This window comes from Typopeltis vanoorti, chromosome 14 (assembly GCF_054136105.1).
Source record: "Typopeltis vanoorti isolate ZY-2024b chromosome 14, IOZ_Tvanoo_1.0, whole genome shotgun sequence".
Taxonomy (NCBI): domain Eukaryota; kingdom Metazoa; phylum Arthropoda; class Arachnida; order Uropygi; family Thelyphonidae; genus Typopeltis; species Typopeltis vanoorti.
This window is the reverse complement of record NC_143562.1, coordinates 81,360,145-81,386,617: the sequence shown is the minus strand read 5'-3', so window position 1 is coordinate 81,386,617 and position 26,473 is coordinate 81,360,145. Positions and strand designations below refer to the sequence as shown.

Genomic DNA, 26,473 nt, shown 5'->3' with positions numbered 1-26,473 from the left:
AGAAAGGGTTCTTGATTGACGATTGAGGAAGGAGGTGGAGATTGCAAAGGAGCAATTTGGCTTCATGCCTGGTCGATCAAAGACAGATGCTATCTTTGGGTTACACAGGTGATGGAAAAGTTTCTAGAGAAACAACGGGAGCTACATCTGGTATTTATTGATCTGGAGAAAGCGTACGATAGAGTCCCAAGGCAAGAAGTCTGGAGGTGTCTGAGGGAGAAAAGGTACCGGAGAAATATGTCAGGTTGGTGCAGGAAATGTACAGAAATATGAAGACAAGAGTTCGGACCTGCCTGGGACAGACAGAAAGTTTCAAGTGACAGTTGGCTTGCATCAAGGGTCAGCATTAAGTCCTTTCCTGTTTAATATTGTGACGGAGGAGGTGAGAGAAGACGCGCCTTGGACAATGTTGTATGCATTGTCCAAGGCGCGTCTTGGACAATGTTATCTGTATGCAGATAACATTCTTACTATGTGCAGATTCAAAAGAAGAAGTGGCAGCTAAACTGGAAAGATGGAGGAAAGTATTGGAAGAGAGAGGTATGAGATTGAGCATAAGTAAGACAGTGTATATGTGTTGCAAAGTGGACTGTGGCCAGGAGACAGATCTGGAGCTGGAAGGAAATGTCAATAGGAAGGTGAGGGACTTTAGATACTTAGGTTCAACAGGGGAAGAGGATGGAGAGGCTGAGAAGGAAGTGGGATGCAGGATACAAGCGGGATGGAGGAACTGGAGAGAGATGGCTGGAGTGCTATGCGATAAGAGGTTACCGATCAATCTGAAAGGCAAAATCTATAGGACAGTAGTGAGATCAGCTATGATGTATGCTATGGAAACTGTGGCCCTGAGGAGAAATAACTTTAGCTGGATGGAGGTAGCGGAGATGAGAATGCTTATGTGTGACCAGAAAGGATTGTCTGAGAAATGACGTGAGGGGAACGGTGAAAGTTACGAACTTAGAAGCGAAGATACAGGAGGCAAGGTTGAGATGGTTTGGTCAAGTGATGAGAAGGGAGGACAGATATGTCGGTAGAAAGGTCATGCAGACGGATGTGCGGAAGGCGCAAAAAGAGATGGAGGGAGCTGACGGAAGAAGACTTGAGGATGAAGAACTTGAATGTGGTTACAGCTGAAGACAGGAGGATGTTGGGGAGACTCACCAAAAATAGCGACCCCGCTTAAGTGGCACAAGCTGCAGGAGAAGAATTGTTCTACATAGTATTCTAATGTACTCAGGTGTAAGGTAGGGTAATAGTGATATTTTTCAGCAATGCTCTTACCGAAACCACTACGACTGCATGAACTAAGTGAAGCGTGCAAATAATTTATCGGTTTCATCTGGTTTTGTATAATTTAATTACAGAGCGTTGAAAGTCAAACCGCGATTAAAATATTTAGCAGTTCTTATGAAATAATTCAAGTACCATCAAATATCTTTTATTTTCCCTGCTGGTCTAGACACAACATCCATGTATATCAATAGACTAACAGATAAAATAACGAATAAATATTTTCGTTGCAGAAAAGCAAGCTGTTTATATTGTCATTACTAGAACTCAAAGAATAAAAAAATTCACAGATTGGCACATACTCTAAGATTCCGTGAATCGTAAATAATGTTTTATTATAAGCGGAAGAAATTATAGGTACATTCTCAGAAATAGATCTAATTTTTAAATAAAAACAAGTTGAATTCAAAATTGTACTTTAAACAGTTTTAACTGGAAACATAATCAGATATAAATGAAATACGTTCATATTAAATCAGCAACGTGGAACCGTAATTCAGTGACATGTTGCTTTGCAGCATAACTACAGAGGAATCTCATTAGCCTGCTGGAACAAGCATAGAGATTATGTGGACAGCATCCCAAAGTGGTCTTATTTGCAGATCAGTGAACAGGAACAGCTGAGCATGGTATGTGCGTATGAAGCCACGATCATTATATCAAGACCTAGACAGTGGGCACCAAATCTCGCGGCTCAGTAAAACCTGTAAAGTTTTTTTACATTGTGCCATTATCCTTTTCTGCTTTTTTTTCTTTTTTCTTCAGTCCATTAATGATTATGTTGCATCATCAGCAGACTCATTTATCACCTTTCTTAGTATTGGATTAGTGATGCCTTGGCTTACGCTGTCGGAGCAAACCACAACCCTCCGTATATAGACTTTTTTAGCTCAGTTTCCAAGGTTTTCCACTTAGATTTTTCCAGTTTTGAATTAAAAATGAGATGATTTGTTTTCTTTCAGATTATGATTAGGGATTCAGAAAATGTTTACTTATTCAAAGACTCTCGTAAACATAAATCATGTGCATTTATTGATTGATGTGTGCATCTAATTTCCCGAGAACTTTTACCGCAGCAATTTGACGAGAGAAATCATTTCCTAATTAAAAACGAATCATTTCCTGTTTCTGAGTTTATAAAGTCTGACACTTCTCAGAAGCCTGAATACGAAATCAGCCTAAAGAATTCATGCACGCGCAAGTGTTTAGTCGACTTCATCTTATAAAATTAATATAGTTAATTGGGAATCGCAGCTGTACGGCTGAGCGAGAAAATTCATGTAATTGTTTGACTTGTGTGTGCGTTACGGAGTGCAAAGTGTGTGTGTGTGTGTGTGTGTGTGTGTGTGTGTGTGTGTGTGTGTGTGTGTGTGTGTGTGTTTGCGCGTCGGTTTCCATACCAGCCATCTAAGAAAGGGAAATGATGGGCTTTACTGTACTCTTGAGGCTTCCTTCATTCCTTTCACGTAATGACTGCTTTGAAGTAAGCAGACATTCCGACAGCAGGCATTAATAAAACCAGCAGCCGCTAGTAGTGCAGCATTTTCTTCTAATTCCTGGTGGATGGCACGTGGAGGATAGTAGAAGCATGAGGAGGGGGGGATAGTAGGGACAGGAGGGCACTAATGAGACCGCCTGCCACTGTTGGTGTAAGGTTAGCGGGGCTGTGTAATTAGTGCGATTACTTCGTCACTCCAGTGTGACGTGCGAGGTGTCAACTGAGGTGAAGCGCGACTTGCGGCTCTGTTTACTTGTCGTTGAGTGTTGTGGATGACCTTGCCGCGGTCATTTGTCAGCTGAAGTGTGACAAAGAACTTTTTTTTTTCTCTTCCATAGTTTGGAATCCGGAGGTATTGTGCTGTTGGAGTACAAGCGAACAGAACAGAAGATGGACACAAGATGATTTATGCTTCGATTTCTCAACGCGGGTGACTTAACTGTGCCGTGTGACCTCGTGTGGCCCAGACTTTAGGACTTCCTGTATGCAGAAATGGATGCGGATTATCTGATATGCTAATAGGAACTAACAGACTAGAAGACAGTTTGTTACACTACTCGTATTTGTATCTGTATTGCTAGTAACTTTGTGAATGTGTATGTGTTAATCTATTCACAGAGTATGCAGCTGTGAATCGACTGGAAGTCTTCATTTAGAGTTCCAGCATCTGCGAGCTCCGAACTTGTTTCAAACTAAACACCTGACTGTATGCGAATTTTAACAACCACAGGCGACGCTGAACCTTCACAATGGTGAACTATCGCAGTGCCAGCTGTGTGACATCCAATTTCATACTACGCACTTGTCGCTTCTTCCTGCTATTCAAGCTGCTGTCAGTATTGTATTCCTCTCCCGTTGGATGTATGGGGCCTACCTATGATCGAGTGATACGTAAAGGTAAGTGTTTCTCTCAGTGTCTGTATCATGCTTTGTGAGTTTGTTGACCTCTGTTGCATGTGTAATATTGCATATAATAAGGTTAAGTTAATGTAAGCGTGTAATTATTGACTGTTTAAACTGATTGCACGAATTGAACCGACACGAGCGAATGAATTCGAGCGAATACATTTAGCGGAACTCAGGACGGAGAGATAAAATTCGATATCGGAATTCGAGACGACTCACTTTGATAACATTATTCATCACTAATCCGTATTAATGAGAATTGTTCCAACTAATCTGCGAAATTTATTGTAATGAGTTCTCATTGTATGTGAATTGCCGAATTCTCATTGAGCGATGCGGTATTCTCGTCGTCTCTTTCAAGCAAAATTACCTTCGTTGGCGCTTTACAGCCTCTCAGTCTCTATAATGTGCATATTCAGATTTAGATTCAGACTGTTGACATATAAGCTATGCAATGTAATACTGTCACAATGATTTTCATTCGACAAAACTTAGTTCAAATGGAGCAAGATAGTGTAAGGATTGTTACCCGATCGTTATTGTATTGTTTTTCATTTTGCTCATTGCTTGGAGATATCACAGAATGGATAATTAAACCAGGTGTCATTCCCAGATAATGCAGATTACTGAGCAGTAGGAATCGCATCATGTCAGGTAGGTGGATTTTCAGAGTACGATGCGAGTTAGGTAAGCCTGATTAAGATGGACATTGCTCTCTCTCTCTCTCTCTCACACACACATCAAAATCTTCATGATCATAAAAATAAGTAGCGAATACTTTGAAAGACAAGAAGTGAATTTTAACTATTCGTGACTCTCTTTGCGTTGGCGAATATATTCTACAGGCCAGGAACAGCCAGCCTATCTTTAATATTCCAGGATTTATTCGTTATGTATAACACGAAATGACTTCACTGTGATCACTGAACATTTGCATAAAATAAAATACCAACCGGTTTCACAGCTAATGGGTGAAAGGAGAAAAAAAAAACATTTCCAATCTCAGGAAATAGACAAAACGAACTTTGGTGCATTCTAATGTCCCCCCCCCCCTCTAGTCACTCCCTTTGCATGTGCGTGGTAGTAGACAGAGGCATTCACAAAGGCTGATTCACCAAGTCCATTAAATTCTTAGCCCGAAGATCCGTGCTAGTCTTCTCTGGGCTAAGCACCCAAAACAGCGCCGCCTGTGTTTAAACTTAAGGCTGTTCGGATTAAGATAAATGACCCCAGTTTCGGCGCCACTTCGCGGTAACACCTGGCATTTGTCGCTGTGATCGTAGCCAGGCTCGCCACGCACTGAAGCTGAACAACTTTTAATGGAGTTTTCGGGGTTACTGGGCTTGCACGAACCATACCTTAATAGTACTAGCCACGGAGAGGTTGTCTGGAGAAGTGTTTGATTGCAGTTCTGCAGTAAAAATTACCTTGGGCGTTTTAAGAATGTGTTGACGTTCTTCTAGTTTGAAGTCGAAGTGAAAGTATCTGTAATGCTGTTTTCTGGTTCCAAGGAAATGAAAATGAGACTCCCAAAAGTCATAACTACCTGCACACACACATACATAGGCGCTGTAGACTAGAGAACGGGTGGGAGGTGGAGAAATGGTGGGAGGGGTGCGAATACGCCGATTAAAAGAACAGATAAAAATAAGACTTGTTATACGATACACTGAGATATGTGCCTATCCAAAGAGCACTGGAATATCACAGCATTCTTTAAACAAAACATCGTAGTAAGCTTAGAGTTTCCTTCACTAAACGGGGCGGCAATCGATATATTGTGGAATTCATCATTTCTTCTCTAATAATGATAAATCTTGAAACTCGACAAACTTTTGGAATGGAAGACATAACTGATATGTTATGTCTTCCATAATATGAAATGTTGGATCGATTATTATTTATTTCCAATAGCTGAGTTACACGGTGTGGTAAATTCGTTTATATAATTGTGATCAAATGAGACTGTCATTACTGAATAATGCGGTTCTGTTTTACAGAACAATAAATCCCATTTGAATCAACTTGTAGGTAACTTATAATAAAATGCCATTTTCCAAATAACGAAAATGTTTCGTTATAATGTAACTGTGATTAATTGGTGATAAAATATTGGGATCGTAAGTTGTATTAAACATTTTAATTAAGATTCCTGAAGTGCTGCCTTTGAGAATACTAATTCAACTGAGATTTAATTGACTTTTATCCTTGTGTTTTATATTTTATTTACGGAATGTGAATTTCTACTTAATTGGTTTTGAAAATGTATCAGGTAGCTAACATTTATAGTATTCTTTAAGTGTTTAATTTATCTTTAGAAATTAAATTAAAACGAACAGTTGCAACAGTTTAAGCTAAAAATAAACAACAAATAATGCTTCATGTAATAAATGCATGATATTAGAAATCATAATGCTAATGCTAACACTGCCATTGGGTTAGATGGCATATCGGCTCATGTTTTAAGGGAATGTGCAAGAGAATTAGAACCTCCTCTAACTTGGCTGTTTAATTTAAGCCTCAGTTCTGGTAAAGTTCCAATTGAGTGGAAAGAGGGGAAAATTTTTCCACTACATAAGGGGGGGCTCCAGGACTGAGGTAGCAAATTATAGACCAATCAGTATACTGGGAGTAGTGGTTAAGGTTCTGGAGAAATTGATAAAAATTAGAATTCAGGACTGGGTGGACAGCAATGTGATACTTTATAGGAGGCAACATGGTTTTGTGAAGGGTAGATCTTGCCTTAGCAATATGCTCACTTTCTATAATGAAGTAACAATGCAGTTGGATAAAGGAAATCCTTTTTCAGTGATCCTGCTGGACTTTGCAAAGGCATTTGACAAGATTCCACATGGAACTCTGTTGCATAAATTGGAGCAAATGAGTATGATCCCATACTAGTGATTTGGATTAGAGGGTGGCTAATGGATAGATATCAGAGAGTGGTTTATGGTGGAGCGGAGTCCAGTAGAAGGCAGGGGACTAGTGGTGTGCCTCAGGGCTCAGTGCTTGGTCCTCTGTTATTTAATTTGTATATCAATGATATTGGGAATAGTTTGAAAGGAGATATCCACTTGTTTGCTGATGATGCAAAACTGGGAAGAGCGATAGTTGATTCAGATGATGTGAATATCTTACAGGATGATTTAAATAGTCTGGTGGTGTTGGCTAAACTAAATGGCTGCCAGTTTAATGTGGCCAAGTGTAAGGTGATGCACTTCGGAAGGATGAGATCACATGCTGTTTACTATATTGATGGAACTGAACTGCAGGAGGTTGATGAGGTTAGAGACTTGGGAGTTATTGTGGACAGAGAACTTAAGTTTCGAGGGCATATTGCAAAGGTTGCCAAAACTTCACATCAGATTACATGGTTATTGAGGAACACACTGACAAGCAGGGATAAGGAAGTGATTGTCCCACTTTATAAAGCATTAGTATGACTTCATTTGGACTATTGTGCACAGATCTGGTCACCTGGATTTCTTGGTGATGTGGAAATGCTGGAGAGGATTGAGAGGCGGGTTACGAAAATTGTTGCAGGCCTGTGGTATGTTTCCTACGAGGATAGATTGAAGGTCTGTGGGCTTCAAAATCTAGTTGATAGACGTATGAGAGGCGATATGATAGAGGCATATAAATTATTAAAAGGGCTTTATAGAATTGATACTGATAACCTTTTTAAGACTCGTGAAGGAAGGGAGAGAACGAGGGGTCATCCCTGGAAATTGTGTAAGAGTGTGGTTAACAAGGGTGTTAGGACTAGATTTTTTGCTTGGAGGGTTGTAAATGGGTGGAATGCGTTGCCAGAGGTGGTTGTGAATGCTTCATTTGTGAATGAGTTTAAGGGGAAGTATAACAGGTATTGTGTGAATAACGGTTAGTATGTCAATGTTGGGTCTCCCGCGATGAGTCTTTTGACTCCATGGAGGCACTTTACATAATAATAATAATAATAATAATAATAATAATAATAATAATATTTCATTTTAGAATAGATATTCCTTTTGTTCCTTCAAAAACATGTTTGCATTTCTAATTACCAAACCTAAGTAAATATTTGTGCTATCCTTGAACTTCTTTTTGTTAATCATTTTCTCTCTCTCTCTCTCTCTCTTGCGTGTTTATTTTCTAAAGTCGGTGTATGTAAGGAGAAAGTTAGGGTTACCAACAGAAAAATCTCATGGTCATCTTACATTTCAAGATTGACTATTGTGATATTGAGTAAAAAATCTAGAGAAAAAAATTTCCTTGAAGGTCGGCCGGATTTCAATCCCTCCTCTTCCTCTTGACAAGCATGCAGCTCTATCATTCTGGATGCACGAGGTGCATGAGGCTTCGAAAGTCACGTTTCTGTGCTGTATAATTAGAGTTCTTCACTTACATCCGGCGCCGTAAGCATGAGGAAAGATTTTAACCTGATTTTGTCATGCAGTTTATTGTTCGGGTTTTGTATTATTTCGCTTCTGGAAGGGCTGAACATATTTTTAAATAGAACTGTTCGTTGGTTGTAAAATAAGTTTTTTTGGAGTTCACTATAAACTTGTATGTGGATGTTCAATTATTTAAAGTATTTATAATACCATGTACAAACATTTTTGTACAAGTGTAGCACTTCATTTTAATTCCATGTCATTAGCAGTCTATTTCTCTCATTTGTCTTATTAAATAATAATCTTCAATTTTTTTAAATACTATATATGTGTGTCTGAATTAATATATTGAAAATAATTTCAAAACTAAAAGCTCATTTAAATTTTTAAATAAATTTTGAAGGTGCAATTTAAATGTATGCTTATATTCCGTTCGCTATATGCCACTTTACAAATTGTGCATTCAGAAGAGCAGCTTCAGTTATATTGATAATAAATAAATATGACAGAGGTCACTTAACCAAATACTGGGAATAACGAGATCTTTGGTTTCATATTCTGTAATGTTTTATGTTACATTGTTTTTATATAAGTCGCATTAATACGAAGATGAACTATTGATTGCAAATGGGTATTTCATTTTTTTCTCTAACATATTTAATATTTTGTTTTCATAAGGTAAAACTTTTAATTCATTAAGTATGAGATTTATCTAAAATAAATATATTGCAATAAGAAGAATGATTGTCTTCATGAGTTATCGTTTGTATCCCCAAGTTTGCAAAAAAAAAAAATAATAATAATAATTATTTCAAGTCATAAAATATGTTAATTCATAACTGTCTGTTCTTATAGCAGAGGTTCCCAAACTTTTATACTTAACACCTCCCAAAATATTTTATATCACACGACTCCTTCCAGAACAAATACAGGTAAACAGGTTTGAAGAAAATTTGCTATGGGTGTACTTTTTTTTTTTAATTTATATAATGCTAAATATAAACTTTCCACATATAAAGTTTTGCCGCAGAGAGTTGACTTCTGGTGTGTTTTACTGTTGGCTAATTGAAATTTCATTTTAAAAAACATCTGATGTGTTTAAACTAACACATCAAATGTTTTTATCGTATTATCGTTTGCTCTGTAAATCCGCTGAAGCTCTGTTTGAGTTTGAATTCTACAGCATTGTATGACAACTGAACTACTTCATCCAAGCAAAGGATATTTAAAAATATAATCCCACATATGTGCTTAAAAAGTATTTCATAAAAAACACGCTCCTCTACTTTGAAAAGCTTCTGCATTTTAGAAATTGAATTATATTGTGAGATATTTTCAATTAAAAAAAAAAAGAAAAGAAAATTGTAGCCATTTCTGTTTTTTCTAAAGCCAGTCTTCTGGTTCCTTCTCCTTGTGGATACTTCAAAAGCGTATACGTTTAAAATCGATTTGTTTGTTTGTATAACATTCATTCGTCTTTCCCTTATATAACCAACGAATGATTGAAAGGGAAGGATGGTAATAAGTTTGAAATAAATTATAAATGGATGAGGAACGGTTGCAACACATGTTCCAACGGTTTCCATAAAACTTATACAGTACTCAGAGTTTTCGAATTATTTAAGCTGTTCAAACTGGCCGTATGAAAATGGGGATCAGATATTAAACATGTGCAAGGAGAAGCCGAGATATGAATAGTAGCAGAGAAAACGAACAGTACGCCTCGAATAATCTAGTAGTTGTCTGGAATATTATTTTTTAAAGGCAGGCTTTATAATTTTATTCAAGCAGCCTTGAACCCACTGCCTGTTAGTTGGATCAGATACACTAATCTATTCGACCAACCAGGCCAGCATCTCTTTCTTATTTGGCGCTTACAATCTAAAAGTATATGGATCATAGATGTTTGATAGTGTTCCGAAAATACGACACATTCATAGTCATATAATCGGGGGATGATTAATAGATCAAGGAAATGCATAAATATGGTGAACCATTGAAAGGACAGTAACTTCGCTGCATCATTCATATTTGCAAACTTCGACGTTCAGAACCTAGTTGTTCACATGAGTGGCTACGAGTGCTTTATAGTATATCCATAGGATCTATGGTAACACTCTATCGCTCTATTAGTGATAGAGCTGAAACGCGTAAATTTCGCCGAGAATTATCAACGTAAAAAACCGATTGAGGTGATGAATTCGACTGCGCTGCTGTGGAACAACGTCCTATGAAAGAATGAAGTGAGTTTTTCAATAGCTTACATGCTAAGATGGTGTTAAGTTAGAGGTTGTATGGAGAATTCCCACCCAAAGGAACATATGTTCTTTTTACACTCTTATACCTTGACCTGTACGGTATCAGAGTGCCAAACTCCATGTAATTTCATTTGGCACTGATTGATATCCTAACTTCCATATTCTACATTGATATCTTGAAGAATTTTGCTGACTAGTATTTTTTTTATCTTTTTTTTCCATATCTACTGATATGCAAAACTACTCTTAAAACATCTATAAAATTATCAGAAGTCATCAAGCTATCAGAACATTTCAAATAACATTTTGATTTCTGCATATTGTAAGTTTTCTGCATGACTTTAAATGCAATATGACGGTTAATTAATAACTCTTAGAATACTAAATGTTAGAATTTACAATTTTTAAACATAAAAGCGTTGTGTTAAAATGTGACATAAAATTATTGGGAATGGTTTTTAAGTGGGGGAAATATTTCTTGATTTGGTAAGTATGCACTTCTGAATGAATATATTACATGTTCTATATTACACTGATACATATTAGATTACAGGAAATGAACGAGGCTAGGAATCTGGGTGTCATGATGAATCGAGAGTGGAAGTTTAGCGGGCATATTGCAAAAGTTAGCAGATAGCTCATAAAATCACCCGAATGTGATTTTATGAGCGCACTGACAAGTAAAGATAGGCAGATTATCATACCTCTTTATAAGGTCTATGATTCGACAACATCTTGATCTACGCTCAGATTTAGTCACCTATGTTTCTTGGAGATGAAGAGGTGGTATAGAGGATCCGATGTGAGTGACCAAGCTGATGACAGGCCTGTAGAATACTCCATATGAGGATACACTTAAAGTGTATTGGTTGTAAAGTCTGGTTCTGTGAAGAGGTTCTATAAGATTGGCACAAAATTAATTTTTCTATACATGACGAGTAGAGATAGAGATCTAGGGATCATCCATAAAAGTTGTGTAGCGTGATTAGTGTGGGTGTACGGGCTAGATTTTTTGCTTGGAGAGTGGTGAGTGATTGGAATAGATTGCTGATGGCTGTTGTGAGTACCCTGACAATGAATGATTTTCAGGCAAGGCAATCATAGGTATTGTGTGAATAATGGTTAGCATGGTTCTCCCGCTATTAGTCTTCTCACTCCATTGAGATAAACATAAGAATAATAAAATAAAGACAACCTCTGATGCATATGTAAATCAAAGGAAGAGGTGATATCAGGGACAGATATTTTAATATCAGAACTCAAGATCTCTTTGTTATCAATCTGGAAAAAGAAAAGAGAGCATATTAGAAATCGATTATTATTATTATTAAAATTAGTTATTATTTTTTTGTAGTACAGTATATTGTATTTGAACCCACAAGCTTCAGACAGAAGTAAAGTTGCACAGATAACAAAGAATGCCTTAGCAAGGATCGAAACAATATTCTGCCGCTATGGCATTTCCACTTCTTGCCAGTTTAAAATAGTTTTATATTTTTATTATCTTGTTTAGCACTGTTTTCAGCATTAGTATATGTATAAAATGAAGTTGCAACGAGAACAAATTGCTTGTATCAATTTGCTCTCGTTGCAGAGAGCGCATTTATTGGAAAAACTTGCGTTAGTTTTATTTATCTCTTGTGACATTTTGTGGAAACCTAAATTACAGATAAAGGATAAAGCGTTAAATTAGAGTATGAAATAAAGATTTCGATTACAGCGAGAGCAAACATTGGATTCAGAAAATAAAATATTTTGAATAATTCCGTTGCTGTTTCCAAGAAACGAGAGTAGTTTGGGGCAGTATTTTTTATGAGTTAACATGTTCTTTAATAGCTTGATATTTATTACGCAATGCGCGTATTGTTGGTTTGCTACGATTTTTTTTCTAGTTTTGAATTTTTATATCTTTTCTGAAGTATTTTATATATTGTTGAATGCATGTAGTTGTTGATTATTGTGCATGGGGTTTTGTCCGCAGCTCACAGAAGTACAGATTCAAATGTTCAACAGACAAATTTCAGAATTTGTCTGTTGAACATACTGAACAGAGTACAGAGAATCTAGTTTAGCCATAAGATGAGAAATTAATGGACCTTATGCTTCTTTAATTAATGAAAAAATTCTCCCTAATAGCTTATAGTACACTCTCAACAAGAGAAATAAAAAACACTGTAATGACTTGGGTATTCAAGAATCAGAAAATTGATTTCTCATTTTAAAATTCTCGATGTATGGTTGTTGACAAATAATACAAAAGAATGTTCTAATTAAGACTGAGCTGCGTAATTATAATGATGAATTTATTCAATACACAGGTGGGTTTAGGAGGATAATAATTTCATTTCTAACCAGAAGTCAGAAATTAGTTTGATCTACTTCTTCTTTTATACTCAGTAGACAAGCATTACAGGTTGTTTTATTTCTCAAATTTCGATTACCTTAAGAATGAATCGTTCCACAAATGAATCATGGATATATCGCGACTTAAAAACCTCATTTTTCCCTACTTACGTATCCTTTTTATCTTTTCTATTGTTCAAGATAATTTCTGTATCATGATATGCTACTTTTCTTGATGCAGATTGAACGTGCAAAAAATAATCTTCGTTACCAAGAATGGACCTATCTTTTGTGGAGTACTTCATTCTCTTTCCATAGTTCACAGAACACGCTCGAGGTAAAACTGAAATCATCGAAATACAAATGGAATTGCAGATGTCCGTGCTTGATAGACACGCATGTTTTATTTCACTTTATTTGCCGACTCTAGCATTCCATGTATAATTTATTATAATAGCGTACGCTAATATCTCTAGGTTCCTGCCCCTTCCTAAAGGAAAGTCCCAGTGGATAGCAACAAATGCGTTTTACTCACATTGGTCGGCACGCGAACATGCACTCAAGTATATGTTTCCAGTTTGATGTCATAATTAGCCACGTCAGAACGGGAAAGAGCGAAAAAAAAAAAAGAAAGAAAAACTGAAAAGGGAGGGTTTTATTGCTAAAATAGAACGGAGACTTTGTGAAAGTACACGTACATCGGCACGTTTAAGCACGCGAAAACTCACTCAAGTTAGTTGCTTGACCAAAGAGGTATGAGTTAATGATAATAAACGTGGAATAATATTTTGATAACAAAAAATTCTATTGTTTTCAGTAAATCTCTCTCTTTCACACACACACTCCAAACAAAAACTTGCCTTTCAGTATCAAGTAAAGCATGATATATTTATCTTTAGTATTCTGATAATAGTGACAGCAGACTTTATAGAAGCCGGCTACCATATAGAGCAGGCTTAATTATTATTGAAAAGTATGCAGAATATCCTACTCAGAGTAGCTCCTACTTACTAAAAGATCTTTCAGGTTCTTTATTAATATTATATTGCAATGAATATCAGTTATCTTAACTTTTTTTGTAATCATTTAAACATCCAAGTATTAAAGAAACTCTTTGGCAGCTACTCGGTGATCTTGATGAATCTCTCCATCAGCTTCTATCCTATTTTCATTAGTTACTGTGTCCGTCCAGTCGTCTTTCTGTTCATGGTTGATATTGTAAAAGAACATTCTCTTCCGTGTTCATTTTGTTAACCCACTTTCGGACATTACTCTTATCACCAGCGTCTGCAATGGAGACGTTCAATAGATTTTGAGGAATATCAACAGACTTCTTCTCTTTATTTTACTAGAAAACATGGACACTCACGGACACTTTGTTGCCGCATGCAGACATCATTTGGAATGGTCATTATTAAAAACCATTTATAAAACAAAATATTTGTTTTTAAGAAAAATGCCCAAAATTTTATAATGAAATGTCCACAATAGTAGAAACATCTAGGATTTTATCAGGAATAATGAAACTGGCTGATTAAATTTAACATAAAGTATATTGTTTCTACATCGTACACAGTGATGGTTTACTTTACTTTATTGCAGAAGTTGATGAGTTCCTACCAGCTTTTCACATATTAAAGAAAGTGTCTTTCTTTAATATGTGAAAAATACGATTGTCGGATTTTTCCATTCGCAAAATGGAAAAACCCGACAATCGACCGAAGAACGACGTATTCACTCGCCTCATACCTTTTATAGTTACTTCACCGTGATCCTAAACGACAACGGGTTTTCTTAACAACGATAACTCTTATATTATGGATAATTCAACCGTTATGTTAATTTAAATTTTGTTTATAAAATCCGTTATCGAAATTCACAGTATCGTTTGTAAAGTTTAATAATTGCAGTTTTGAGTTATCAAAGAAATGTTCTTCCAATAACACTATTTGGCTTTAGTATTCTTTCTTTCAGTTTTCTTTGTGATCGCAGAAACGGCTATCTTATCGCTCCTTGTTCATCTCTAGTCACTTCCTTGCAGAATGCACGCCCTTCAGATACAGTGCCTCCATTTATGCCTAGCACTCTTATACTGTAACCAGATTATTTTCATAAAAGAGTAGACTTATAAAAATTGTTCTGCGGTGTGTACTTGGCCTCAATATGCTTAAATCGAGTTAGTGTCTGGCGATAAAGCCGCTTTTGTGAATGTTGTTTTGTTTTGCTGTCCTTGAATGAGCGTCAATGTTGCTCGGCGCCTCTTAGAGCAGTGGTTATCAAACTTTTTTTTTTTTCTCCACTAATCTCAGCGGCACACCAAAGTAATCTGAAAGCAGTACAGTAAAGAAAAGCGTTTTAATTTAATATCAATATAATTCGTTTTAATTACATCAAATCACAATGGCGTTCATTATACAACGGAATGGATTTCTTATTTGGAAATTACTGTACGTGAAAGAATAAGACTTGGATAAGAAATTTCGTTTTATTTCATGAAGTATACAGCAGTCACTATACGCGAAATGCTTTTGAGAACGAAACCGGCTAACTGAATTGGGGCTAAACTATTTACTTTACCCCCCCCCCCCCTCCACCACTTTCAAAACACAAAGCAGCGAGTGACAGCTACTTCGACATTAATTCCAAAAATAACAATCTAACCCAAATTGATGGCCGTTGTCCGAAAGAATAGCATATCCGCTCTCCAACAAACAGCCGTGCTTTGCAATCCCACTTTGATATATATGATTCTGTTGTCTGCATCAATCTTTAGCAGGATAGATGATATTCATCGTCTGATGTGGATTACTACCGTGCTTATGAGAGGCCTGAAGTTACTTGACAAAGTTCCGTTTCGGATCTCTAGAGCAGGGGAAATGGAAGTATCTTATCCTTCACTCTCTCTAATAATGTACAATAGATTTGCAATTTCTTATCTGTGCAAGATTCACGATTAAAAAAAAATAATAATAATAAAATAATAATCCGAGCCTCCGTAAACGTTTAGCGAAGATTGTACGAGTATGTTTCGTCTGGAAACTGTTCAATACGAACAGTTTACGATTAAAGAATGTGAACTGTAATATTGGGAGGAGAGAGGGAGAAAGATTGAGTGCTGGTGTGCTTTACTTGCTAGACACGGAAACATGTCAAAAGTATCGTTAAATGCATTACTTATATGTGTTTTGTCGAGTCAGGAAATGTTAAAAAAAGCAGAAGCCATAATTTTAAAATGAAACTGCACATAATAGAGTATTAAATAAAAAAAAAATTAACAAAAGATAAAGCACACGTTCTGTATCGATCTTTTGCTTTATCTTTCGATGATCGGGACGCAGCAACAACAGTCCATTTATTTGCTCACTTATTTTCTTTTGTTACTAGTATTGCAGCTTTTCTACTATTATTCCTTGGAAATGTGCAATTTATCAGCTGTTATTGGTTTTAAAAAATGTTTTTATGGCCTGACCAGCGTTTATACTATTCTTATGTCACACTCAGTTTTTTCGAATTTTGAATAAAAGACTTTGAACGTCGATTGGAAACCAATAACTTGAGGATTCCCTATATCAGAGGAGGAGAATCGTTTGTGTTCCGGTTAATCAGTTCTACTCTCTATTGAAAATCTGGGAGAAAGCATTTATAGCAGCCCTGAGACTTGTTAGGTAGAACACGTTTGTTCCATCCAACAAGTAAGCGATAGTAAGAAATATGTGAACATGTGTTCGCTTACTATTTCTTGGTTATACAGTATTATACCCATTTAAGTTATTGCTAATCGTTTGTAAACATAATTCAAATAAGCGGTTCATTAGCTGAACATCTATTTTACCTTTCAGCATATTCCAATTTAGGATTGCCTGTAATAAATGGCTTAACATTCAAATTAATATTAAACTTCATAATTGGTATTTGGTCTGTCAGATTGAGTTTAAACTCAAACTCAAACTTAGATTGAGTGTGAACCGCAGTCTTTGTCCTGCAGATGCCTAACGGGCAACGCCATCGCTTTCAACCAAACGTTTCCCCAGTAGGTTTGATATACTGGTGAACTGTATTGTTTAACAGTTGAATTTATGACAGGATGTGCAGAAACAGTATAGAGACACAAGTTTGCGATCATTCCTGCATTAAAATATCTTCAATTTTATTAAAAGATATATTATAAACCTCTACAAGTTCTGTAAAAAGAAACACGCTATTAGTACTGCTTTATTTGGGATAGTGGTATGTTACAAGTGGATTCCTTTCTCCGCTTCACATAGGCATCCGGCAATGGAAATTAAACAAGTAAGGATTAAACATGAGAGTTAAAGAAAAGGAAGGAAAAGAGTACCATAGTTTGAGTCATCCCTGTCTGGTGACTTCGTACTCATGTAGCCTATTCATTATTATGATTCCAGAATATAATAACTTAAAAAAATATTGTATGATAAGATCCGTATAATATGCAAATGAATTTATTTTTGTTTGTTGTGCCTATAATTATTCTTTCACAGTCTGTGCAGTATAGGTGTAGCTATTGTCCTCTATATACAACTGTAGCTAAGCGTCTTATGAAACAGCAGAACTCACCGCACGATTCCTTATACTATTTATTTATTTTAAATTGTGTAACTTCTCGTCACATAAATTAGACATAATCGAAATATCAAAATCCACTCTAATGAACCATATGATCGAACTCATAGGAGGATCAAAGTTTTATAACGATATAGAACCTTAGAACTTTCTCAACCCTAGGGGCGTGTAGCTCGTTTCCATTTTTGTTTCCAATTGGATATCGACACTATAAGTTGCATTAATAATCAAGATATGAGTTCTAAACTTGCTAAATCGTTTTCGAATGTATGTTTAATTAATGCAGTGTTTAAAAAAATGTCATTCCCTATTTATTATGCTGCTAATAGTCATTGGTACCACTCCAAGTTACAGAAACGTGCACGCGAATTTTTTTTTTGTCACTCCCATTAAGAAAGTATGTAAACCAGCACGTTTAAGAACCGAAAAGGAATATCGTCATCTCACGTCAGGCTTTCAGGTTTTAGTAAGCGGATTGTCTCACTGTGGGTGATAAATTCGTCTACCAGCTAAAAAAAAAATATATTAAAAAAAAAACGTATCGTATTATGCAAAGTTTGTGACCTCTAAAAGAGGTTCGTTTAGAAGATATTTTAAATTAGTATGACGAAAGACGAGTGTACATAAATAGTTATCACCGTTTCTTATCGGAGCTAGTAGTCTGTTATCATTTGTGGAAAATATCTCCACGTGCTATTGTGCAGCCATTAATTATTTCTAAGCTCACATTTGGCACGGAACGAAATGGAACTAATGGAATGGAAGTCCAGCGGTGACGCCGAATTCAAGATATCTGAAGGCTGAGCCCAAGGCATTGCCTGATAACAGTCAATCCAATTTTAGAGAAGGCAGGTTATCTCATTTTGCCATCAGTCCAGAGACCATCTCTTCGGAGATACAAGCGTTGCCATGACACACACACGGAGCATTTTTCCGTGAATTTTTCACAAAAGAGCTGGAACTCACCAATTTTTATTAACAAACGAATACATATCGCCGATTAATGGGCCAAAGCATCCAGAATCTGAAATGTATATGAATAAAACGGTGAGTCACTACACGCTTAATTTTATTCGCTCTTTCAGTCTGGTGGACGAGTTTGGGTATGGCAGATGCCTGGAGAACTTTCGACTTGTGTTGTCCCTTACGATTAAGTAGGAAGGTGACACTGTAATGAAGTAAAGTTACTTCTCTTAATCCAGATTGGGTCCACTGGTCGCCGTGCTTAGAATGACTGCTGGGCCCTACCATGACATTCTGGACATTTTTTGCGAAAATTTAATATTGTGGCAATTTTATGGTATCGACAAGCCTTTCAAAACAATGACGCTCCACATCACAAGTCAGCGATTGTGAACATAGCTTGAAGAGCATAACGTCTCAACATTGCATTATTCGGCACCTATAGACAACCCGAACCCACTAGAACATCTGCAGGATGAACCGGAAAGGAAAATTTGAACATGACCAAGACGGTTTTCTTCATTAGCGGAACTGATATTCTTTAAAGAAGTTGAACACAACACCACCAACTGTCTTTCATAGTTATTGATTTATGTCAATAAATATGTTTATTTACACCTGTTCAATGACTTTTGGTAGGATAGTGTATGCGCAGCTTTCTCCCTCTTGAGGTTTCTGTTGAATTATATTCCTAATGCATATCACTACTAGTGGCATACCCCCCCCCCCCGATACTATATTCTCTCCACTTATATCACGAAATTCGAAACGTCTGTTTGGAAAGCTTCTGCATCGTCCATTTTAGTGTCTGCTGCTCTGCTCCTTTTATGATCAATTTATCAGCTAGATAGTCTGGTTTGCAGAATGGCTAACAAGGTGGATGTTACTGGCAGTAATTTTCTCTCTGATGGACAACTCAGAAAGCTCACTCTTATCTATATATTTATGCAGCGTACTAGTCAAGTACATGTTAATATATTAATATGCATGGGGCCAAGTATAGCCTATTTGCTACATTTTCTATAACCAGTTTAGGTTTGCAATTTCTATAATCATTGCTGACACAGCAGTGTGCTTGAATATGCACCTTGCATCACATTACGTTACCATTTAATTCATGAAATTTAGTTTTCAAAATGCCATAACATGGTTATTATTCTAATAGTGCATACTTATCTATGGTTATCAAAAAGCATTGCTAATAATAACATTCTGTTATGGTCATAAAATAATAATAGTAAATCTTTCTTCTCGCTGTTTCTTTTCCACGCATCGCATCCAGGGTATTTACTAGTGAAAATATTTCATTTAATTTGCAGTTATACTCGGTTGATCTTTAAAATAAACTAAAATATATTCTTGAAAATTATGTGACATGATTTAAAGCGACTGATCACATGATTTAAAAAGAACAATATAAGCTGCATAGAAATCCGCACGATAGATTTATTATCGCTGAATATATTAAACGAACTCCAGAGTTGACTCTAGTTTTTATTGTATCATTTTTTAAAAAATAATTTATACAGAAATACGATTTACACACGACATTACTGAACGAATCAACAACTTTACTTTTTATTAGCTTCTGGTATATCATAAAGAAAACTTATTTTGCATGAAACATAAATAAGGAAATGGCTAAGCCGAAATGATGGCCTAATTTGATTTAACTCTAGTATACGATATGAAAGCGTTATACGGAATAATAAAGAGATCAAATTTTTATTATGGCAGAAAATCATATCTTATGTAATACAATGAGTTGATAGTATTATAACCAGTTAATAACACTAAGCTATGGATAATATATTTTTTTAATATGAAATGCCTCCACTGAAGTTTCCTGGTTTGAGATAAAATCATGTTAAAGATTTTTTTTTAATATCTTTACTGCTTGGTGTTTTCAAACATATGAGGAATATTAATCTTGTCTTTTCAATTCCTCAAAACTATAAGCGTTCTTAAGGTAATGACTTCAGGCTTTACGTTGCACTGTCTGTAGAGAATGTAGCATATGTCTGAGCCTTAATCGAAGATTAACTATTAGAGCAGAATTCTCAAATACAACAACAAAAGATTCTTACGCCTTCGATCTTGGTTATTTGTTTGCAGCATCCTTCCTCTCATAAAATACAACTTACAAATATTGCACAGAATATATATATGTGTCTGTTCCTCATGATATAAAAATTTTCGTTTACTCCATTATAAAAATCCGAAACGAGGTTTCGACATGTGCGGATATTTTCCGATATCAGTGGATAGAAATATAGAAGCTCCTGCTCTCAGTTATATGGGGCACTTTAAATTGATGTAGGCATTCAGTATAATGTACAGTAATGTTTATGTATATACGTAAAGAAAAAAATAAATAAATACATACTTTAATAGCATGAAAAGCCACTAAATTTATTACATAAATTTTCTCACGTACCCCCACCCCATCGGCGCTCCTTTAAAAATACCCTGGAGGATAACTACGCTTTGAGAAATCCAGAGGTCACGAATTTTTGCATTTCCTTTGCATTAATAAATGCAAAATTAAAGCTAATTGGAAGAAGATTTTTCGAATGTCATTTGTAGTATTTGTTTTCGTTTCTCCCGTTCGGTGAATTCCTATTTTTTGGTTATTTTAACCAAATAACCCTGTTATCATGTTTTGAATAGAAAATGCAAATCGGTTTATCAAACTAACATCCATTTGTAGTTATTGTAGGAAACGACGATTTTATATAACCGTATGTATATATATATATATATATATATATATATATATATATATATATATATATATATAACCTTCAGTGATCGAATATTATACTGTACTAAGTTCAGCCGCAGTGAGTGAAATTGGAACCATTCACACAAGACAAAGCGTGAAAAAACTATATATGAAGAAGCCACACGTTAACTTTTTCCTTTCTCGCAAATGGTGGAAAAATAACTTTACGAGGAAATTTCAATTTCGACTCCTTTCTGCTTTTTTTTTATCACATGGTTCTTGGCTCCAGCAAATATGAAGTGAAAAGGGAAGTCGAATAAAGTTTTTTTTGAAGAAAAAAAAACTGTACAAAAAAATCCCATACACACCCAAGCAAACTGTTTATAAACTTTGAAATTGCAATGATTTTTCCCCTTCTGTGTAGAGATTCTTCGGGAAATTACAGATAGTGTAAAGTGGGAAAGAAAAAAAACCTTACTCCAACTGCACTGATTCAACTATAAAGAAAGATAAATATATTCTTGATGACCCTCCTTTATGGTGGAACGGGTGCGGCAAACTGCTGTTCTGAAAACGTCTTCCGTTTAAAGTGTATTCAAGTTAAAAAAAAATCTTAGCACTATTCCTAAAGTTCTTAAAACGAAATGCAAATTAATTTGTAATATATTCAACCTTTCTATATTAAGCATTTTTTAACTATAAGTGAAAACTAGTAATGCAAACGAGATCTTTAATTATCATTAGTATTCAGTGTGTTTTATTTTATTTAGTTTAAAAAAAAACTGTCTTAATTCCTGAGCGAAAACAGCTGTATCTTGTAGTTCTAATTTCAATCTGAACTTTGATTCGCAATTATAGCTTCAAATTAAAAAAAAATGAACGTGTCCCTTTGCTAAGTTATTTTAATATTGATGTACAATAGTACTGGATATACATGTTTCGTTTCAAGGAGTTATTTTCGAATTACCAAGCATGGTAATTCGAAAGTGGTAATTACGGCGTGATAATTACCAAGCAGTAACCTACAAAGTTGTTTTTCTGTAATCTTACCACGATTTCTACTGAAATGCATTACGAGAACATTTTGCATTACGAGAACTTTTGATATAATTAGTTAATTTTACCTTTCAGAAAGCTTAAATTTTTATAAACTTTTTTATAAAAATTTAAGTTTTTATGTCATTTTTCATTCCAAAATGAATAATTTCATTTTAGAATGAAATTGTTATGTTATATGCATTACATATTTTACTAAAGTTTGACGTAGTCATTATGACATAGATGAAATTAGATATTATTCAGGAATATTCTCCTTTTACTGTAACGTGAATAATATTCTTGTTTCTTGATAACATAAAAGCTGAAAAATTACGAACACAAGCCAAACCTTAAAGATGCATCATGTTAACGATGACTTTTAAAGTTATTGGCCAGTTAACATCTATCAAATGGTTTTCTTCCAGATTACGTTGTTTGTGAGGTGCGCAGTATTGTCAGATCCTTTATTTTGGTTTTTTTTTTAAGTTAAGGGATATTACATCCCATATTGTTTCATAGCCGAATAAGAAACTCAAAGAGTTTCATGCCGAATATAGTAAATATATAAAGTTCGGCGAGTCCAAGCGTAAGCAAATACCTGGATAGTGTTACAACTTTAGGGAGTGCAACACTGAGGCAACTCATGGTAAGGGTGGAGCAAGCTCCGATCATTATTCTTGATATTTCCCCGTAATGTGAAACCCAGCTCCTAGGAGCTGTATTACTGTTCTACATTATGAGTGAGAGAGGTCACTACCCAGACCGGTTTCAACCTTTATTGAAGTCTCATCAGTGAGTAGGTAGACCTAGAAATACCAAGTTTGTAGCAAACAGAACTTACATATACCCTACTATGAGAATTGCCTATCCAGGTATTTGCTTACGCTTGGACTCGCCGAACTTTATATATTTACGATATTCGGCATGAAACTCTTTGAGTTTCTTATTCGGCTATGAAACAATACGGGATGTAATATCTCTAAATAAATACGTCTAATTAAATACGTTTTTAAATGTCGCCGAATTGAAGCTTTTGGCTCTTCATATAATTAATAATTTATTAGGACACCTTCTTGGCAATTCTCATAGTAGGGTATATGTAAGTTCTGTTTGCTACAAACTTATTATTTCTAGGTCTACCTATTCACTGATGAGACCTCAATAAAGGTTGAAACCGGTTTGGGTAGTGACCTTCTCTCACTCATAATGTAGAACAGTAATACAGCTCCTAGGAGCTGGGTTTCACATTATGGGGAAATATCAAGAATAGTGATCGGAGCTTGTTCCACCCTTACCATGAGTCGCCTCAGTGTTGCACTCCCTAAAGGGTCAGTTGTAACACTATCCAGGTATTTGCTTACGCTTGGACTCGCCGAACTTTATATATTTACTATATTCGGCATGAAACTCTGAGTTTCTTATTCGGCTATGAAACAATATGGGATGTAATATCCCTTAACTTAAATAAGTTTTTAAATGTCGCCGAATTGAAGCCTTTGGCTCTTCATATAATTAATACTTTATTTTGGTGTTCTAAGACTACTAAACTGCATCAGTTCCACCACATTTTGGTTTCTTTTTGTCATCCTATCCTATCCTCACGTCACCTAATTTGCCAAGGTTTTTACTCTCATTCTGTTTAAGTGACCAGATTTCCTGAATACGCATAATTATATTATGCGTGTTCTCTTTATTTGAATGTATAGAACATGGTGTGAATTTATTTAGGGACAGACATAAATTCTAACTGCACAGCACAATCAAGAAATCTTGGTCACACGTTTGAATCTCAAATTATTCTGACGAACTCACATCTTACCAGTTTATTAAAAAAAAAAATGAAATAAAACTAAATAGTAGAATTATGATTTCATGATTTCTTTAAGGAGTGTTTTAGGAAAGGATTACGTAGACTAATACCTGAGGCTGGTTGAGAGTAGAAAAAAAAAAGTTTAATTTAAAAAAAAAAATTTAAAGAAAGTTATTATTAACCTTGCACCAGGAAGTCACGTCATGAAATCCACGTAAGTTATAGTCCTTTCGGAAAATCAGAGCTGTGGGCTGCGACATTAGGAAAATCTTCCCTAGTTGAAATTTCAAAACATTAATCGTTTTCTGCAGACGAAACTGCGTTAGAAAAATATGAATGATCAAAGTGCAGAAACATTATTTAGTGAAAAACTACTAGCGTTAAATGTTTGGAATGAAAATGTTTTTTAACGGTGATGCAATTTAGCAATATTCTGAACCAAAGAATAAACACCAGCGATAACCTCCACATGTATCCCAATGACAGGAATAATTGATTCCTTTGTAAGATTTTAGGGAAAATCTTTTAAAAAAGAATCAGTCATTTGCTAGAAGTCTGTTAAATAAACTTAAAAATAAAACACTCATTTTCCATTGCATGTTAGACACAGTGGTCTGTCATGGCCAAGTAAGTTGTTTATTTCTTTGAAACATAATTAATGCTCTGATAGGTGACTAATCTTATCTGCATAGTGTATTATGGTTTCCAGTTGTATATTCTTCTGTCAGGTTTGTTTGTTATGTCAGTTAAAAAACAGGAGATTCCTTGGGAAAAAAAAAACCCGCCTTAGTTTAAAATCACCTAAACTCGTCTTTCATCGAAAAGTCCTGAAAATGTTTTTCGTATAGTTGACTGGATTCGAACTCAGGTCATTTCAAGGGCATTGTCGAATTCGACTGAGCTGTGGAGGTTCGTAAAACAATTAAAAAAACTTTCCCATACAAATGTAAATAATAGAAATTATTGATGGATTCATACTGAATTACAGGCATTTTTTAGAAGCACTTGCAATGACTGGAATCATTATCAGGGTTCGTATTGCACCTAGTTATTCAAAAATAATACATGTATCATTAAAATTTTGGCTTATTGTGTTTAACATTTGAAATATACAGTAGTGATATAGCAAAAGCATATAATCGAATTGTTAAAATAAGCTGTTTGGTTGTTTAGTTAAACAAATCAACTAAACTAGGGGCGAGTGTACTACATCTTCTAATCAAGTACAGTACATAGTTTGTATATTATGCTGGAGTGAAAAACTGAGCTTCCGAGAAGTTAAGGGCAAGCTTGTAATTTCCTTGTGATACTAGCTAATTTACCTTTTAGTTTAAAAGTTCTTATTTTTGTTCATGTATTGTGGCGGAAATTGAATTCGGGTCTTACCAGGTATAGGATGCTATCTCTGAGCTGCAATGAGTAACAAAATACTGTATATATTTTTAAATACGAAAATATTCCTTTTCTTATGAATAATTTGTCATCAAATATTTCATTTCTCCATAAGAGTAACCAAAGCTCTAAGTAACATAAATGACTCTTTCACTCGCTCATGTATGTTAATTAATTATGTCCGTTAAATAATGTGAAGTTCCTTTCGTGAAACACCATTGTCCTTTTGTTATAAGCCATCACATAAATGTGGATGATGAATATGCACTTCAAAAATTGAAACAGCTCGTACTTAATTACGCAACTGTTTAATTTAGATTACAAGCTAAATGGAATTGCTTTTATTTCTGTTATTCTTGCAACATCCGTTCTATGAATTCACAGATAGCGTAATCCGTGAATATCACTATGATATATTAATTAACCGAAATTAATTAATGCGAAACTTAAGTTGTATTTGGTTTCTAATGGTGGAATCAGTATTAAAGATATACAAATATACTGTTCGGAAAGAAGTCAACGGACAGTGAGGAACAAACAGCCATGGTCCCCACCTTAATAAGATGTAGGACCTCCTTTCGCTGCGATGACTCTAGCAGTCTTAAGGGGCATACTTTCAACAAGCGTACGATAGCGATCAATGGGAATTGTGGACCATTCTTCCTGTAGACATGTAATGAGTTTCTGCACTGTTTTGGAACGCTCCAGTTCATCTCACGGATGTTCAGTAGGGTTGAGATCAGGGTTCTGTGGAGGCCAGTTAAGTGTGGTGACATTCTTGTCCACAAACTACGCAGTTACATAGCAGCCTTATGACAATGTGTTGTCTTGTTGAAAGAGACAGTGGTCATTTCCGTAGAAACGCCACAAAGTAGGAAACATTGCATTGTTCATACTATCATAATGTTCAGATACCTCTCGAAGTTCAGTGTTCATGGCGCCAAAATAGGAAAAACAAGCCCATACCTTCACACTATTATCTCCGAATTTTATATTTGGGCTTACGCACTCTGGTAAGAGACTTTCACGGGACCCACTACATCCACACCCGTCCAGCTGCTCTGTAGGGGGTGTAGCGTGATTTGTCGCTCCATAATATCTTTCCAAGCTTCCACGTCCCGCAGTACACGATCTTTGCACCACTGAAGACGACTGCATGTTGGTTCGTGTAATGTGGAGCTTACATAATACAGTCTTCCCGTGGAAACCCATGTTATGAGCCTCTGTTCTGAATATTTTCGTGCAGATTCGTGTTCCAGTCGATGCCGGAACTTTGCATTGAACGTGTCAACCACG

General features: G+C 35.6%; 1 protein-coding gene across 1 annotated transcript in view; it reads left to right on the top strand.

The window, feature by feature from the left end:
• Positions 1 to 3,592: 3,592 nt before the first annotated feature.
• Positions 3,593 to 26,473, top strand: part of LOC150099707 (semaphorin-2A-like) — a 794,210-nt gene continuing 771,329 nt past the window's right edge. Inside the window, exon 1 of the mRNA XM_090404419.1 lies at positions 3,593 to 3,685. Within this exon, the coding sequence (XP_090260545.1) occupies positions 3,652 to 3,685 (34 nt within the window). The 5' untranslated portion in view covers positions 3,593 to 3,651. The remainder of the gene's footprint in view (positions 3,686 to 26,473) is intronic.